Here is an 18,987-nt window from a genome sequence, read left to right on the forward strand (position 1 = left end):
CAGCCGTGGGGAACTCGGCTGAGTTTCTCCAGAACAACCCTTAATGGGAAGTTCGAGGCTTTATCTATGCTTCAAGAATCCTGCTCTTTTCCAGAAGAGATTCTTCATGGGTTTCGACAGCGTAAGTTAGGCTCTTTAGATAGATAGGGACTGATTCCTTTAACCCCTTCGATGCTAATGACAAAGCCAGCTCGTCATGGGCGTTACCTGCGCTGCGCGGATGACGAGCTGGCTTTGTCACGTTACGCGGGATTTTTAAAAATGCCGCGCACAGCGGGAAAAGCCGCCGCGGCGATGCGGTTAAGGAAAAACACTGCTTGGTTTATGCTGTCACTAATAAACCCTTTCTTAATTAATCTGCAATTGACTTATCCAAATAAAAACGACAAAATCTATATTAACCATTTAAAGATAAATAAAGGTTTTAGAAACGTCTTCAACCTTTCATCATTGACTGATAATTAAAAACCTGACAGTTGATGATAAATGACTTGGACTTTTATTCTAGCTCCATTACAACATGTTGGCAAAGGTTTGTTGACCTAGTGAAAAACATCACAGGATTTAGTGGATCCCAGTTGTAAGTTTGGGGTGATTTATTTAAAACCCGAATTGACCAATCCTTTGGGTGCTAACAAAATCATATTTTGTTTGTCCAGTTCCAAATCTCGACTGGAGGAACAGTGGCTATGCAGAACTATTTACAACGTCTACACGAGTTTCCACATTAATTTCTCTGATTATTACGTCAGTATGATGCAGTTCCTGTCCTGGCACACTGTCTTATAGCAAGTCCAAAGAAAAATGGAGGCAAATATTCAACATGGTGGTATTTCCAAAAAGTGAGGCAATACTCTCTCTGATTCACCAATTCGCTCCTCTCATAAAAACAGGCTGACCTTCCAAGAGATAAAATATTCTCTTCTCCATCTGAATCCAATAGAGAGGCACTCCCATAGAGCACTGAAGCTGTGTGGCCTCGATTGCTGCTCTTCTAAAAGAAAATGTACAAATGACTAATACACAACTACCCGGAAGAGGCAGTATCATTTTTGGCAAGTATCATCCTCATCCTGCGTTTTGTCCAAAGACTGCATTTGGAGAATTTTATTGGCAGAAACTGCATCAAGAATATTAGCACTAGCTACAGAGATATACCTCCAGCCCCAAAAAGATGAAAATACCAGTGGGAGTTACATCTAGGTTAGAAAAATATGAAACATTAAACCCCTAAGTCAAACAAGTATTCGGAATCAGTTTTTTGCTTTGTGTTATTTTGTTAAAATGACCTACTCCGTGTAACCTTTAGCTGAGCCTGTAATGTTACAATGTAGGTATCAGAGAGACATTTATAGACTGTGGATATTTAATTCATGCTTCACAGTCCCATAACTAGACGTATATGAACAGTTGGTTCTTCTCTATGTAAACATAATTACTCGGTTTACACCTTCCTTAATAGTCACCTAGTCTTGTGATGTCATTCCTAGACTAGCAAGGGCTGAAATGGGCGTAAAAGAAAATGCCACTTTACACAGCAAATAGTGACAGTGGCATGATTTGCAGATTAGTGAACCAGGTAAACACCACAGAGTATCTGGACCACACACATGTCCGGCTAAAGAAACAATACATTTGTCTCAGTGATGCAAAACAATGGCTCTTGGATAAGGGTAGTTACAAGGATAATTCTTTTCTTTTTGACTGATTCACAACCCTGGAGACAGTCGTATCAATGACAGAAAAAAGCAGAAAACACACTTTCTGACTAATATTTCCCATGCTTGAGAACAGGTGATCACACTTGTTAATTACTGCAGTGTGAAGTACACCAGGCTCTCCAAAAAAGGCAGAAAGGGTTCAATATGTTCAAAAGAATGTAGTCATAGTAACCTTTAACCTGGACCACAGCCAACCTACCCTAAAGGTCACCCAATGTCTCATAGTGGTAGTTAGGATTACATTAGAACCATTGTGTATCACATATAAGACCTACTGGAGAAAAGGTCCTGGATAAACTCAAATGCAGACTCACTGCTGCATGTCACCTTTGAACTCAGGTCATCCAAAACATTCTTGATCAGTCCATCATACAACCAGGCAACCATCTTGCAAGGATACAATATTTTTTTCAGGCTTTAGAAATGCCTCCCCGGTGCATCGTCGGGTTTTATAACAAGGTAACACGGTATGCTGGCCTTCTTCAAGCTACAGAGAACAATATTTTCTATACTTCTAAGATAGCTGATCGCCACTCTTGGCTATGCCAATGTTGGCCAATTTTAAAAGGATCCAGAACTAGCAAAGTCAAAAGCCAACCGAAGAGCACTGGCAAAGAGAGATTGATAGGTCCTCTAGACTGTTTAAGGTCCTAAGTTGGAATATAGAGGGGGTCCAGGGAAAATCAGGGGATCCGGATTTAATAAGTTATCTCAAAACCCACAACATCATTTATCTACAGGAGATGTGGTATTATAAAGGGGGAACTTTCTCTAGAGAGATATGCATCCTTTAGTATAAAGGGTAATCCATCTTCAAGTAGTCGAGCTACAGGGGGCCTGGTTACACTTGTGAAATTAGGTCTGTTTTTTAACCGCAAGATGATCCTTACCAATTCCCCCCACTATCATACTGATTTTTGACTGAATAGGCCACGTTACAATGCATGCGTTTACCATGTATTCCATTAGAACACGATCATTACAACGACTGCATTGTTACGCCGCATACCATTACAACACAAGTCATTACAACAACTTGCTGTAGAGGGGGAGTGGCTGGATTGTGGAATAGTATAATTCACTATTCCAACTCCAGTCTATGCAACAGTGTGCAATAGGGAAAGTGTTGGGTTTAAAATCCAACACCTTCTGCCCCCTACAGTAAGTCGTTTTAACGACTTGCGTTGTAATGGTATGTGATGTAACAACGCGGTTGTTGTAATGACCGCGTTGTAATAGCATGCGATGTATCAACATCGTTGTAAACAATGATTACCCTTTGACCATCATCTCACCATTCTCTGCATTAGCATCTATAATCCTATTAATGGGAAAGGGAATTCAGAGAGTTTGGAGGAAGTGGGCAGGTTTCTAGAAGTTTTATTTCCCTGTCCACCCTCCTAACAGATTAAGCGGATTGTGCCTGGGGACTTTAATTTACACCAGTGAAGGGATTGCTTTCTAATTGACCCCAAGGACTCAGAGGGTTTTCTAGTTGATCAGGTTCATGTTAAGCACTCCACCCCAGGGAATACCCTAAATGACCTGGCTGCTAATTTTAATCCATTTAACCTATACTCTATACAAGCACTTAAGCAGCTGGAGGGTGTCCCCACTTTTGAGGGCCCTGGAGTGGTGACCGTATTTTCTTATCTGGGGTCATTCTTCTTTGTCAAGTTTTTCCCAAAATGGAACCCGAATAGTGACCATAATCTCCTAATCGCTACCTTGGTTTGGAAGAATAAGGCCTGATGCATAAGCGGTCTCTAAAAAACTTTAGTCACGACCAAAGATTGAGGACGTAGGATTAAATGGGGAGATAGTATTCCTGGGGAATTTAGTGTTGTTGTCACGTCAGGAGGCGTTCAAAATCGGCCTTGATGATGAGGTCTCAGGTGTTCACATTCTCAAAGCTTTTGGCACGATTTGTAAGTATATTAACCAGACACTCAAGAACCCAGGATCAGCAGGCCCACCCAAACCTTGTAGGTGGTTTGACAAAAATTGCACTAGGGCAAAGAAGGAGCTTTTGATAGCTCTTAAAAGTACTCCACGAGATAGGGTTCAGGTTAAAAGGTGTAGACCCGCTTAAAAAACAGCTGTTGGTATCAGGACGTTGCAGCTCAATAATGATTTATGCAGTGAGCTTGTTGCGCCTCGCCCATCAAAGGATGGTACCAAGTTTTGGGTGGGGGGGTACTGAATCACCCCTTCCTTAAGGAAAAACAGTTGCCAGATCAGGTGGTGTCTATCCCGGCTCAGGCCTGGGTAACTTATTTCTGAAACCCTATACGACTGTGAGGGATCTGAGCCTTGATATAACTCTGTCACTAATACTGATATACTCACTATATAGTGGCCAGAGGTTAAAGAGGCAATTCTATCTTTACCTCAGGGTTAGGCCCTGTTGCTATCAGGGTCCCAGGAAACTTGTTAAAATCGGCAGTGGATCTCTGGGCCCCTGTTTAGTTCTCCATATAAATGCGGCCATCAGAGGTCCGCATCCAAAGGCCTGGAAGCAGTCAGTAATAATCCCTATATTTAAATAAGGAGAGAGAGAGCAGATCCCGCATGGTATAGGCCAGTTTCCCTAGTCGACATTGAAGTGAAGATCACAGGAAAAGTGATTCTGGAGAGAATCACTTACTGGGCTAATGATAAGGTAATCCTCTCTGACCTACAACATGGGTTTTGACCCGGGAGAGGTACAGTTGAGCAGAACTTAAATCTAAATCTCCTGATAACTAAATACACCAGGGTAAGAGGGGGTTCTGTCCGCTTGCCCTTCATGGACCTCAGCTCAGCTTTCGACTGTGTCAATAGAGATAAACTCATGACTGAGTTGAGGTCCTTAGGGGTGGATCAGGCACTTGTTTCGTTCATGAGAGACCTACACAGCGGCCTCACAAGTGTGATTAGATACAGACCCGACGGCGAATGCACTCAGCCCTTTGAACTTAAAAGATGTGTTCACCAGGACTGCTTTCTTGCCCCCTTTTTATTTATCATGGCTCATACTTCAGGACTATTTACTCTTAGATAATGCAGCCCAAACCCCACGGCTACAATACGTTAAGAAATCTTTTCATGAACTAGTGCCACCAGATTTCGTTACCAACCCTGGGGACATTGTAAAAAGTGATCTGGTGTAGGTCAAACAGGCTTTCTCCCAGAGCAGACCATGCACAAAATCTGTTAGTGGTATTGAGCCATATCTCCTCCTGAAAATGCCCAACCGGCAACATCGTTTCTTGACATTCTTGAGGCTGGACATTTTTCACCTGCTACGGGTCACAGGGGGTGTGATATAAACCATCCAACTTGACAGCTCGTAATTGTGACACCTCAATTTGCGATATGATGCATGTATTTCTTGTTTTCCGATGTTTTACATTCTCTGTCACAAATATCCCCCTCCCAGCCATCCCCCCCAAGCACCTTGATACCCTCTCGGGTGAGTAGCGTGCTTATAAATCCCTGATTGATTGGTGAGGAGGCGTGGCTTGGACGCCGATGGGAGAGGCAGCGTGAGCCCGGAGCTCCGCGCCCGATCCCTGCTAAAATCCTGATTTTCCCTCACCACAGTAAAAAAGACCCAGCACACAGGATCACCGAGGTGCTCCCGATGCACGGTGCCTTCAAAACGGAGCACAGAGGGGCCTCTGTATGGCCTAGCTTGCGGAGCTGACTAGCTGGGAAGGCACAATGGCGGCAGAGTTCCACTAGTGTTGACGAGCTGGGCAGCAAAGCGAATTAGGGGCCCGCGAGGAGGCAATCTCTGACCGCAAAGTGAGCTGGGGCCCTGCTCCGGTTGCGGAGAAGAAAGGAGAACAATAGCGAGGAGCCCTGCGGTTGGGGTCCGGAACCCGCGCCAGCTCGAGACTGAACCCAGAATATGGCGGCAGAAAGGCGGACCGGTTGCTGAGACGGAGGCCTACGACGGAACACACTGCCGGAAGGCGCGCCTAGGACACCGTCGGAGTGAAGAGGCGGTAGGATACTGTCACCGGAGATCAGAGGAGACCCGTGGTGCCGCTTGATGGTGGAGCAGCTGAAGATTGGAGAGAGCGACGCAGTATAAACAAGGCCTGCAACGGGAGGGGATGGCCTCCTGAAGTTCTCGGCGGAGCTGCAGTGAAAAGGGCAGAGAGGCGGCCAGCACGCTCGGAGGAGAGCAGCTGATGAGAGCCCTCAACGTCGGAGCCCGGGTGAGTGGGGTGCAGTGTGCCTGTGCCCTGTGCTGGGGAGGTGGGGCGGGCCACGGGCGCGCGGCGCTGCATGCACCAGGGCAGGGAGAAGCGACGGGCGTAGCGGGGCCCATAACACAGAGCCCTGCATCACAGCAGCAAGGGGGCAGGAAAGGGGTCACTATAACCCCCCCCCCCCCCCCTCGGGTGCTAATAGGAGCGCCCTGTGTCTTCGGCGCCAGGCTCCTGGGTCCTGGATAGTAAATGCCCACGGGCCTTTGAACTGAGGGACAGTGTACCGGTGCCTCAGGCTGCGGACATTACGCACTGGAACGTGCTCCTTGTGGGCCCAGGAATAAGAGAGCTACAATTCCCACGGACGTAGAGGCCCACATGTGATTGCGATAGATTGCTGCAATGGGCTACTAGCACATGGTGAATTGCCCTTGCCGATTGAGCGGCATTAATGGTGGTGTAAGCAGTGGACACCCCCCTATTGGGATTGCTCGGTGGGAATTGGCTCTGTGTTGGCAATTGGTTGGCCCCTGCAGGCTACTGGAATAAGAGAGCTACAATTCCCACGGACGTAGAGGCCCACATGTGATTGCGATAGATTGCTGCAATGGGCTACTAGCACATGGTGAATTGCCCCTGCCGATTGAGCGGCATTAATGGTGGTGTAAGCAGTGGACACCCCCCTATTGGGATTGCTCGGGTGGGAATTGGCTCTGTTGGCAATTGGTTGGCCCCTGCAGGCTACTACAACGCATTCCGTGGGAACATCAGGGCCCTAGGACACGCAGGCGCTTAGCACAGGGCCGGGGTGTAGTGGGCTGGCCGAGATGAAACCTAAAGGCAAGAGGGATGAGACAGTGGACATAGAAGGTGCAAACAGGGCCGGGGGGAGGTGGATGCGAGGCCAGAATTGGCATTCAGCAACAATTAGATAAGATCCTAGACGCAATAGCGGCATCAAAAGAAGCCCTTTAGCAAGACATTGCACAGGTAGCGACTGGGCTTGGACTATTGCGGGCAGACCATTCAAAATTAGCAGATAGGGTGAAAACAAATAAAGATGCCCTCCGGGAGCTGATCCCAGCTCACGCTACCTTGGAGACCAAAATGGCAGGCGCTTTGCACCGCGAGGAGGCATTAGAGAAAAAAGCGGATGACACCGAAAGTTGGAAGAGACGCAATAACATACGCGTAGTGGGTCTTCCAGGAAAAAGCGGAAGGGGCTGACATGATTGCCTATTTGGAGAACTGGCATAGGACGGTGGTTGCGCCGGAGGGACTGTCCACCTTTTTTACGCTAGAAAGAGCTCATAGAGTTCCGGCGCGGCCCCCAGTCTCGGGCCGTCCACCCAGGCCAGTGGTAGCCAGATTGCTCCACTACAAAGAAAGGGATTTTCTGATCCAGAGAGCACGAACAGCCGGCCCCTTTGTAGTGGGGAACAGTAAAGTGACAATATTTCCAGATTACACACAGGAGACTCAAAGGCGCCGTGCCACGTTCCTGGCAATTAAGAAAGAGCTCAGGGAGGAGGGGATTCAGTATTCGTTGATTTTCCCTGCAAAGCTGAGGATTATTGTGGACGGCAAGACACAGTTCTTCCTCAAGCCGGATGAGGCCTGGACATGGTTGGAAACTTATAGGGCAGGCACGGACCGAACAGAGCAGATGCATTTGGAACGATCCAAGGCCCCACAAATGCGAAAGTCCCAGAGAATACAGAGAAGAAACAGAAGGCTACAGATGCTATCGTCATCACAAGCTGCGGTGGAGAGACAAGGAGCATTGGCAGCAACATCGGCAATCACAGGCTCGCAGAGAACTGAATCGGTAGGGGGACCGACCCGGAAGAGGACAAGATGCAGTCGGAAGCTGAACACTCGGAATTAGACAGTACTAAGGGTCCGGAGGTCACGCCCAGGACAGCGGAGGGCATGCTGGATGAATAAACTTAATGAAGGGCGGATGACGACGACCACATTGACATAAAACTGAATGAAAACGCAATTAAGATTGGTCATAATGTGGGAGGGAAGGTCTCTTGCAAGTTATTCAGGAGATCATAAGGCAGCGGGTGAGAGGCCAGCGTAGCCGCCTGTTGGGTCCGAGCACCCTCCAGTTGACCTTAAGGCAACCTGTAGTGACTACTACGGGACATAGTTGTGTGAGTTATAACATGGTTTGGATGGGGGCTGATTGTTTCATATTAGGTCCTGTTCTAGGGGGTTGGAGATGGGTAGTTGAGGGGGATGTTGTTGATGGAAGCGGCAATTGTGATGTGGGCATACATAAGATGAGTATCAGGGAACGGGGGAGAAAACACAATAGGGGCATTACCTGAATTGCGATGTATCACATGGAACGTACGGGGTTTGAATACCATGGCAAGGCGTCACAAGGTACATGCTTATTTGGTGCGAAGAGGGGTCCATGAGGCTCTGCTCCAGGAAACCCATCTAACTAAAGCAGAAGGACAGGCGTTGCAGCAAAGATGGAGGGGTCAGGTTTTTAGCACGTCGTACTCGGCGTTTCCTAGAGGGGTACTGATTTGGGTGAGGGCAGGTGTCCCTTTTCAGGCCACCAATCACATCACGGACCCGGAAGGCAGATATGTAGCAGTGGAATGGAGGTTATATGGCAGGGATATGGTATTAGGCAGCATCTATGCTTCGAATATAGATCTGGCACGCTTTCTGAACAGGATATCGGGGACACTGGCACATTACTTGACTGGCCCAGAACTAATAGGGGGGGACTTTAACTCGATAACGGACGTGGCCCTTGATAGGTCACATCCCCCACTGGTTGATTCACCAGTTCGCCGATTAGCTAAGAAGTGATCAGACTGGCAAGGTGGATGGGGTCTAATAGACATATGGCGCGCACACCACCCCCAGGATAGGGACTATTCCTTTTTTTCGGCCTTGCACGAACTACATGTCAGGATAGACACAATTCTATGTTCGCACTCCATAGCCCACATGGTAACAAATACCGAGTACTTAGCTAGGACTATTTCGGACCACAACCCACAATTGCTGAATATTAATTGGCTGTGGATGAGATCCGCGATACCTACTTGGAGACTCTGTCCCCAAACACTGCAAGACAAGGTTTTCCAAACGGAGGTAAAGGAGGGAGTAGAACGCTATTTTGAAGACAACCAGGGAACAGCGTCAACTAGAGCAGGAGAATGGGATGCCATTAAGGTGGTGGTACGCGGGCTCTGCATTTGCAAATATTCAGGGGTAAGGAAAGAGATATTAAGTAGAGTAGAGAAAGCGGAGGACCACCTGAGGGAGGTGGAGAGGCAGAGACCGGAACAGCCGTTACTACAGGCGGAGCTTATGGAGGCGAAGGAAACAGCAGCAGCTGAGACGGAGCGCTTGCGAGGTTTACCACAAGCATTATATGGTAAAGGCCCTAGCGGAACAGGACAAGGTGGGAACACTACTAGCACGGCTGGCAAATCCGGTTTCGAGGGGGAACCCGGTCCTGAGGGTAGAGGCGGCTGAGGGGAACCTGGTTTATTCCCAGAATGAGGTGCTGGCACGGTTTCTGACCTATTATGAATCCCAGTATAAGGGTAACTTGATAGTAAGCGACAATGACATAGAAGAATACTTAGAGGGTATTCCGCTTCCGCGGCTAGATGAAGAACAGGCAGAGCTATTAGGGAGGGATATTACATTGCCCGAGATCAGATGCGCGATCAAGCAAATGGCTCGAAATAAGACACCTGGTGCGTATGGTCTGCCCGTAGAATTTTATGCACAATATGTGGATATCGTAGCACCCCGCTTGCTGGAAGTGTACACCGAGGCCAAGGAGCTGGGCCGTTTACCCGCGTCCATGCGGGAAGTACTGATTATACCCCTTTTAAAACCAGGGAGGGAGGATGCGGATGTGACCTCATATAGGCTGTTATCTATGCTCACGGCGGACTATAAAATCCTGAGCCGCATATTAGCAACACGATTGCTGCCTTATATGACCTCGCTGGTACACGTGGACCAGGCGGGATTCCTTCCAACTAGAAACATGTCTTCGAATATTCAGAGGTTAGTAAGGATTATGGGAGGAGACCATCCCGATGCTCCCCTACCAGCAGCCCTGTCAGTCGATATAGAGAAGGCTTTTGATAGTTTGGAATGGGCGTTCCTTTATAAAGTGCTGGAGCGATTCGGTTTAGGGGAGCACTTTGGGGCATGTATGAGAGTATTGTATACCTCGGCGACGGCAAGGGTATGGTTAGGAGCGCTGATATCCCCCCCATATCCAGTCCTGCGGGGGACGAGACAGGGGTGCTCCTTGTCCCCCACTATTATTGGCATTAGCGATAGAACCTCTTGCAGTACAAGCTAGATCAGGACGGGACTACCAAGGTTTGTGGTAGAAGGGTATACCACAATGTATATCATTATATGCAGATGACCTGCTCCTGTTCTTGGCAAATGCAGAGGACGCATTGCAGGGGGCGGTATCTCTGTTATCACGCTATGGAGAGCTATCAGGGCTCAAGGTAAATTGCCGTAAGACGCGCCTCTTCCCGTTGCAGCCACAGGCTCAACCGCTGACGCAGATTAGAGAGGTGAGATGGGAACCAACATGCCTCACGTATCCGGGGGTTCGAATCTATCATGACACTGCGGATATGTTAGAAGGGAAGGTGGGGCATTGTATTAGAGCCCTGAAGGGTAACATGGTGTTCTGGTCCACGCTCACTCTTTCGGTGGTGGGGAAGCTAGCCCTCCTTAAAATGGTGGCCTTGCCCAGATTGCTCCATTATTTTCGGACCATGTCTATCTGGATCCCTCAGCGCATGTTCAAAGACTGCGATCCCTGACCATTGGTTTTCTATGGGGCAACGGACGGCGGAGAGTAGCTTTAACTACGCTAATGAGACCCAAAGCAGAGGGCGGAATGGCAGTTCCCGACTTTGAGCTCTATTATTTAGCAGTACGTGGCAGTACGTGGCAGCAGAATTTAGAGGTCCTGAACAATTGCGAGGCACAGGGATACAGAGGCATGTGCTCTCGTACATAGTTTTACAACAAACACTTCACCTGTGGGATCTAACGATGGAGGAGAAAACCCTGAGGTTATGTTGGAACAGGAGTCAGCGTAGAGCAGGGGTAGCCCATCCATATGCGCCGGAAATCCCAATGGGGATGCTGACAGCATTACCGCATGGTGGGTACTGGTCCACACTTATGGAATGGGAACGATTGGGTCTTCAAATGGTGGGAGACTTATATGAGGGAGGAACGCTGATGCCATTCCAGGCGATACAGGAGAGATATGGGCTCCCAGGTGGCAGCTTCCTGATACATGCAGCGGTGATGGCGTCAATTCGGAAGCAATGGAGTGGGGGACTGCTGGAACCAGTAACTACCATGGCGTGCCAATACGCTGTGATGGTGGCAGGAACCTTTAAGGCGGTTACTTGTCTTCAATCTCGGATGCTACACGAGGGACTGCGACCACTAGATGACCTGAAATTAAAGTGGGAGGCACAGATAGGCAGATCGATACCAGACACAGTGTGGACCCATATTCTCGGAAGGCCATGGAAAGGGAGCAGGAATGCACATTTCCAGCAGGTGCAGTTTTTTATACTGCACCGAGCTTACTTGACCCCTGGGAAGATTCGGAAATACTTTCAGGTCCACAAAGCAGCTTGCCCTAGATGTTTAGAACAGAGTGCGGAACTGGAGCACATGCTCTGGAACTGCCCGGTGCTGGGACGATATTGGGCAGAGTTAGGAGAACTCCTAAATGATGTAACTGATAGACAATTGGACTACGACATGGCAGTATGCCTGCTGCACTGGTTCCCACACACATCTAAAACCAAAATAACCAGCAAATTCATCGATCTAGGGTTAGTATTGGCCAAAAGGGAAATAACATGGCACTGGAAATCAGAATTATGCAAATGGGCTAACAGTAAGAGTATCATTAGATTGCGACAGGCTAAACGCGCAGATAATGAAAAAGCTCTAGAACTGGCCAGGGCCTGGGAAGTGTTGGTGCAGGCTCTGCAAGACATACGAAGGAACGATGAGGCTTAATGTATGAGGAAAGTACATGTGATACCAACGATGTGAAATGTGTTCTGAACGTTACCTGAATAATTGATATAATGTTGTGAAATATATATTTGGAATATGCCCACACCAATAGCCAAAGGGGGAGGGATCCGGGGGTTAGTTGGAACTATATGAAGACGTATTGGATCATTACAAAGGATACGAACAATATTTTGAATTGTATGATGATAAAACCTTGAATAAAATATGTTTTCAAAAAAAAAAATCCTTGATTGATTGATTGAAATATATCCGGCCTCTTCTGATTACTGAACATTTCAGACAGATAAGACCTGCATAGCTTTACTTGAAGCTGCTAGCTACGCCTAAAATATGTTTCTTTGTTTCTTGCTTCCTTTCTGGTGTCCTATCTGCATGTTAATAAGTATTGGAATTTTATGATCTAGTATTTCTAAGAGAATGATGGCAATCTTAATCTCCATTTTATCATTAAGTATCTGCTTTTATGCATTATTGTAAGCTTTTCACAAATTTTCATTCGATGTATTTTTAAACCAATGAAAGTTTATTGTGATATATTGCTTCTGCTTAATGAGATCCACACTTTTATGATTTTATTAAAATGGAATAAAGTTTAATGATCTGAACTGACAGGCTTTGCGATTGCTTGTTTCCTTTAAGGCAAAGAAAATATATTTTTCGATCTGAGTAGAGCTTAAGACTTTGCGAGAAATCTGAAATCTCTGAGTGAAGGTTAGATGTTGCACCATTAAGACATGGCACCTCATTTCATTGATGCACTGTGTAAGGGAGCTGAAAGTAGTCTGGGCAGTCTTAGCTGGTGGAGTACTACAGTACTAGGTTAAAAGCTACATGCACTGTGATTCCCATGCATAGTCCTCAATATGCAGTTGTGCTGCTGAAACGGAGTATGGAACCGCTAGTTGATGACCTGCCACGCACCGCCTGCTCTGCCACCGCTCCCCAGGGTTGACTGCTCTTGAGCTGTTCACTTCAGAGTTCACTTCTTGCCACAGCCCAGACTTATCTGTTGTGAATAAGAGTTAGCCCATGACTTTCACTGGCAGCCAAGAGGTCAGCATAGCTCTGCTAATAGGAGGCACCCCCAGGCTTGTTGTTGCTTAGCAGTTGCAGCTAACTCTCGACATGGAATAGTCGGTTGCTCTTTACTGATTCGATACTCTGCTTCTATTCTGCCATTTCTACTGAAACTATGGACTCAATGTAGGTCTGCCTGCTGGGTCAAATTGCTAATTTGCATAGTCTCCCTCAATACCAGATGCAAATAAAACTTCATTGTGACCCACTTTTGAGTGAATACCAGTACAGAGCTGCAGAGTGAAACCTTAATGTCTAGTACACAAGGGCATATATATATTGCATGAGGTGTCAGGTCAATTTAATTACATACCTTCATGATCCTGAAACAGTTTGAAAATAATAAGGCGCGCCTAGAAAATCAATCCTAACCAATGTAATTTTTCCCTGCCAGCTTAAAGAAAAAAAATCGACAGTGGTTCATTTGTAAGAAAAAAAAATGTGCTGGAGTTCTCGTCTGTAGGCAGCTTCCACTAGCCCATTTCTCTTGCTAGCCCCACCTAAAACAGAACCATGAACCTACAAGTGGAAGGAGGATGGGGCGTAAGGGACAGAGCTGCAGACTTTGGTGTAGGGGGACCAGGTTCGAGTCTCTGCATCCGTTCAATATCCTGTGACTCTAGGCGAATCACTTAATCTCCCTGTGCCTGCAAAAAATGAATATGTCCCGAACTGGTGCTCAAGCGCCGGTGTTGAGGATTAAGTGCCGGTGCTGAGCAGGAGAAACTTCCGGCTCAAATTAAGCACTGAAACTACACCTACTGGCACAATTACATTGCTTTCATTAAAAAGCGAGTAGAAATAGTGTCGTTGATTTAACTTTGTATGAACATTGTTTGGTTTATTAGTATTGTGCCTTTTCCCGCGTGTCTCCAGTGTTCCTGCTCGACGTCAAACACCACAAACAGATCACAAACTCAGCGCACTAAAGTTACCGTGGGGCCATCTGCCGCTAACCCCCGTCGAAGCGTCACGAAAGAAGCCACGGTTGATGACTGGTGCAATCTTGACGTCGAACCAGATAGACCTGTTTAAAAAACAGAAAACGTATCAGACTGTACACATTTACTTGAGTCGACCTATTCAAACACTGAATACAGTAATTATTGGACACCATTTAATAGATCAATACAATGGTTTGCCAACGATGTTCTGCAGAAACACTTGTACGAAATCAAAGCTTTGCCAGGGATTGGAGAACCCTCCTATCGCTAAATCTGAGATTTTGAAAAATGTTCCTGCTGTTAAAAGACCAGTTTCTTTCTTGTTCAAAACTAGTTGATGTGCTGTAACAATAAGACTGAATTTCTGCTCATGAATTCACAGATAGGGTATGACTGGAAAGAACAGGGTAGACCCTCATGGGAGAGGACGGTAAGTGTATGTCTAGGCGTTGGTCACATGCTCACTGTGCCTAGGGTGACCAACTGGCATGGGTGCAAATTCAGGACAGTGAGTGCAAAAATTCAGGACAAAGGGTCAAAATTCAGGACAAAAATTCAGGACAGAAGGTCAGAATTCAGGACAAAAATTTCGGACAAAAGGTACGTTTCGCATACACATCAGAGGAAGTCCCGCAATAGTGCATAAGTAAATAGACAACCAACACAAGCACAAGTCAAAATAAGTTTATTTTAGGTTGAGAGAACCTTGCACTCCCTGCATCTGTTGTGTATGCGAGTGAAACACACCTGCGTTTGCATATTGCCAAGGTTTCAGATTGCTTACGTGTGACATTTTCATAATTTCAGTTGTAATTATGAGTGACATTCAATGACTTTGAGTGAGACTTTCTCACGAGGAGCAAAATCAAGCAATGAAGACAAGGAAAACATATAAATATCAGAAATTACACCCAGCACCAGAAATGAAAGGGCGGTAAGATGTGTGAGAGGCCCACGCGTGGAGCCTAAACCAGCCTCACTGACACTGAACTCAACTTTGTGCAGACTGTGACTGAAGTGCAAAGCTCAGCTCAGGCACTTACTTAACTCATCCTTTCTCTCATCTGCTTGCACACTCATTTGTCAATCAATGCAATCTCTTAACCCCTTGCGTGCTTGTGACGGAACTACTCCGTCACGAGCCACGAGTGCAGTGTGATCATGACAGAGTGGTTCAGTCATGCCGCCCACGCAGCATCAATTCCCCGCCTGCGTGGGTGAATTAATGAGTGGGCGGGGCCGTGACGGAACCACTCTGTCCTAAGCACAGCGCACCCGTGGCTCGTGACGGAGTGGTTCCGTCACAAGCATGGCGGCGCCACGCGATCTCCCCTCCCCCCAACACTGCGGCAGAATTACCGCCGCGGCCAAGGGGTTAAACTATTCATCCATCGATCTGTTCATGCTCTTAGTAATCCCTGCATGCACACAGTTATTCCTTGATCCATGTATTCTACTATTCATTCACTAATCTATTCAAGTAGCACTCATTCATACATGCACTCACTCATCCATTGACTCAGCCACCATGTCATTCATCTGTGTGCTCACCCACGTACCTCATCTCCTCTTGCATTCATTCATCCACCCACCAATAAACTTGTACATCTATCTATCCTCACCCATTAATATATTCTTGCAACCATTCACATGTCCCCCCAAAGAGACCGACATGCAGAAACTCGCCAATCAATGAAAAAAACACTAAACAAAAAGGTATCACCCATATTTTAGGTTGTTTTGAAGTGTTTTTCTCACATATCTGCCAAGTTTTCAGTTTTGTTATGAGTAACATTTCCATTTCTGCAGCTTGCTTATGTGTGACATTTCAATACATTCGATGTGACACTTTAAGGTACACCTTATAATGTACTGAATAAAGCAGTTAATTTCTCTTTGGTTCAACTTATTTGACAGAGAAAGCCTTGAAACAGGTACAGCGCTCACTCACCTACTTCATGCTTCTAACATTGTAGCCCTAAAAGCGTATGATGTCATAAAAACAGCACAAGTCATTTGTGACAAGACCTCCAAGGACACCCGCCTTCCCTCTCCCACTTTGCAGAGTTCCCTGTAACAGCGTCTTTGCACGGATCCTTTGACACACCGTCTGTTCTTTTTTTGGAGAGACCTTGGCCCCTTCCACGTTATGGCTTTACCAACACTTGACATTCTTATCATGGCAAAGACACATTGTGTATTATAGTGTAGCCCACTCCATACAGAGATGTCCGTCACAATATAGACGTCTACCATTTTCAAGGACTCATGGCAGGGCATTTCGATTCCCCCTCACCCCCACTGGGAAAAAAACACCGATCCGAAATGCTGTCACTGGGCAGAGAGGCCCATTATCATTCTGTATGTGATAATTAGGGCAACATACAGAGTGATAAAGGGCCTGATAGCAGCCTGCACCAGGGCGGGGAGGGGCTGCTGCAGGCCACTGATCCCAGCAGGAGCGCGAGCTGGCCCCCTGAAGTGAGAGTTACAGGACTCTCAGACTGCTTGCAGGGGGCGGCTAAAATTACGGACAAATGGCGTCCGTGAAAGAAGTCTTCACGGACAACGGACAAGAGGCCTAAATTACGGGCAGTCCGTGAAATTTACGGACGGTTGGTCACCCTAACTGTGCCACTGATACCAATCTGCACCCGACTGATGAGACGCAACTAGCCGAAACCGATCTTGAGTTACTTGTGTGCCGGTTCCAAGAGCACCTGGTTTGGCAGTTCAGGTTGAACTCTTCTTATTTGAGCAGGACCAAAGCTAATCTGCATATGGCTGGGTGTAATCTGAGGTGGCACAGCGAGCAAAAGGACAATGGAAGGGAATGCTACCACATCAAATATCAGTGGTTACACTATTTGTAAGAATTCCTCCCATCTCCTTTTGTGTGCTTCATAGGAGAGGAATGCGCAGTTACTCAGGGTACCCCCACACACTGTCATTCATGTGTTCAACACCTAACACTTAGGAAGGAAATTCTGAATTATTGACAGATGTCCTCACTGGATGTAATTCCTTTAAGTAACTTTGAGGAGCTTGGATCTTAACTCAGAAAGTTCCGAAACATTTCTTTTTTCAAGTGCCTTTTTTTAGGTGCAACCAGCCGCGGTCCGTGCAGGTAAAAGCGGCGGGGCAGTGTAAGGGGAGATTTCGAGGAACGATGCCGAGGGAAAATTAAATAAATAATTAATTTCCCCTTGGCATCGTCCCTTGAAATCCCCCTTAAACGGCCCACCGCAGTTGCCTGCCCAGGCCGCAGCTGGGTGCAACTGCCCATACATGTGCCACAGTTCATAATTGCAGCGTACCTGTCACGTGTGAAGGCTGTGCCCTCTCTAGAAACAGAGATAACAAAATGTGGGTAAACTCCTTGCTTTACAAAGCTGTACAAGTTAGCAATTATTGCTGAGAGTCACGCTCCCCTGTTTGGTTTATTACTCGGAGGCAAAGCACGAGCCGAGCCATCAAAATAGTTTGACTATGAACGACACAACACATGTAGTGTATAAATATGTTAAAAAGCTTTCATTTAAAAAAATGGTTTCATATATTTATAACATGGCAGAGAAAAAAAACGTGACTCAAAACATGTTATTTCGAGTGATTGTACAAATAACCACACAGTAATTGATACAAAGTAAAGGTGCATTCTCAGTTTCTTTCCGCAGTACAGCAAAAGTAACATGAGAAAAAAACTTTTTTAGGCTCACAGATTGGATGTGACAATTACTAAACACATATAAAGAACTCTACTATTACTCATGATAAGCTCTTAACTGTGATTTGACCTTGCTACATAAATGTACCCCCTTGCATCCTGAGTTTGGTTACATACGTCTGCTGAAATAAGTGCACATGAAAAAATGCCATGGCATGACCAGATATATGCATATGTGAAGAGCATATTACACTATTTATTACCATTGGTGACAGAGGGGAGGAGCATCATGACTCTCGTGTGAGTAATGGCCCTTACCTACAGTTAACAATAGTAATAAATATCATACTACCCTAGATATGACACAAAAACATATATAAAATGTTACTCTGTCACCATCTGTTCATAGCATGTAGTGCTGTAGATTCACTTGATCTCCATACTCTCGTCATCTAATGTTGGGTCTCGATTCTTTGCAGCTTGCTTTTCTTCAAAGAAGTTCAAGTCACAAGACCTGGTGTGACTCCACCCATCATCCAAAGTGCACCCGTACACTGGCTCCATCTAAATTTTGTGGTGTGCATCTGAACATGTAAAACAGGAGTGATTATCACAAGCTTCGAGGAAGGAGGGTGGGAGCATGTGATTCTACACCATTGCACACTACAAACAGATGGTTACTAGGTAAGTAGCGATTTCCATTCATAACGTGTGGCTGTTGCTATACATGCTCTGCATACACTATGAAGCAGTCCCTCTCCGAACCAGCAGCTAGCAACAGATGATGTGGATGTTTGAAACAGTGTTGGTAAGACTACTTGTCCAAGTAAAGTCTGTTGATGTGCCATAACATCAACACAGCAACTCTTGGTTAAGGATTGTGGCACTGAACATTTAGTAGCCTTGCATTTATCCATTAAATGTCTGAGGTTGTAGCCTTTTTGCATGTGGAGTGGGCTCTAGGGGCAAAGGCAGTGTGCTCTTAGCCTTGGCATAGCGAGTACTCTTTAGTTCTGTCAATGTAGCACAAGAAGCTCTTGTGACATCCTGAGTGTGGAGGACTCTTTCTACTACAGACTGTGGTTGTAGTAAGAAGACTGGTAGCTCAACCGTCCGCTTCATGTAGGAAGGTGAAACAACCCTGGGGTTGGTGTACAGAACTAACCTGTCTTCAGAGCGTAATATGTAAAATAATAGGTGCAGAGACCAAAATGTTTGCCCAGAAGATGCAGAAGCACTGCAGAAGATTGTAGTGCCGAATACTAAGATTGCAAAGTCTTAAT

The 18,987-nt window shown here is 46.3% G+C and overlaps 1 protein-coding gene across 9 annotated transcripts in view; it reads right to left on the minus strand.

Moving 5' to 3' along the window:
* PLEKHA7 (pleckstrin homology domain containing A7) overlaps positions 1-18,987 on the minus strand; it is a 1,124,460-nt gene that overhangs the window by 106,649 nt on the left and 998,824 nt on the right. For all 9 annotated transcript variants that reach the window (XM_086956043.1, XM_086956041.1, XM_086956042.1 and 6 more), the window contains one exon: positions 14,029-14,120. In XM_086956043.1, the coding sequence (XP_086812169.1) occupies positions 14,029-14,120 (92 nt within the window). The remainder of the gene's footprint in view (positions 1-14,028; positions 14,121-18,987) is intronic.

This window comes from Lissotriton vulgaris, chromosome 2_1 (genome assembly GCF_964263255.1).
Source record: "Lissotriton vulgaris chromosome 2_1, aLisVul1.2, whole genome shotgun sequence".
Taxonomy (NCBI): Eukaryota; Metazoa; Chordata; class Amphibia; order Caudata; family Salamandridae; genus Lissotriton; species Lissotriton vulgaris.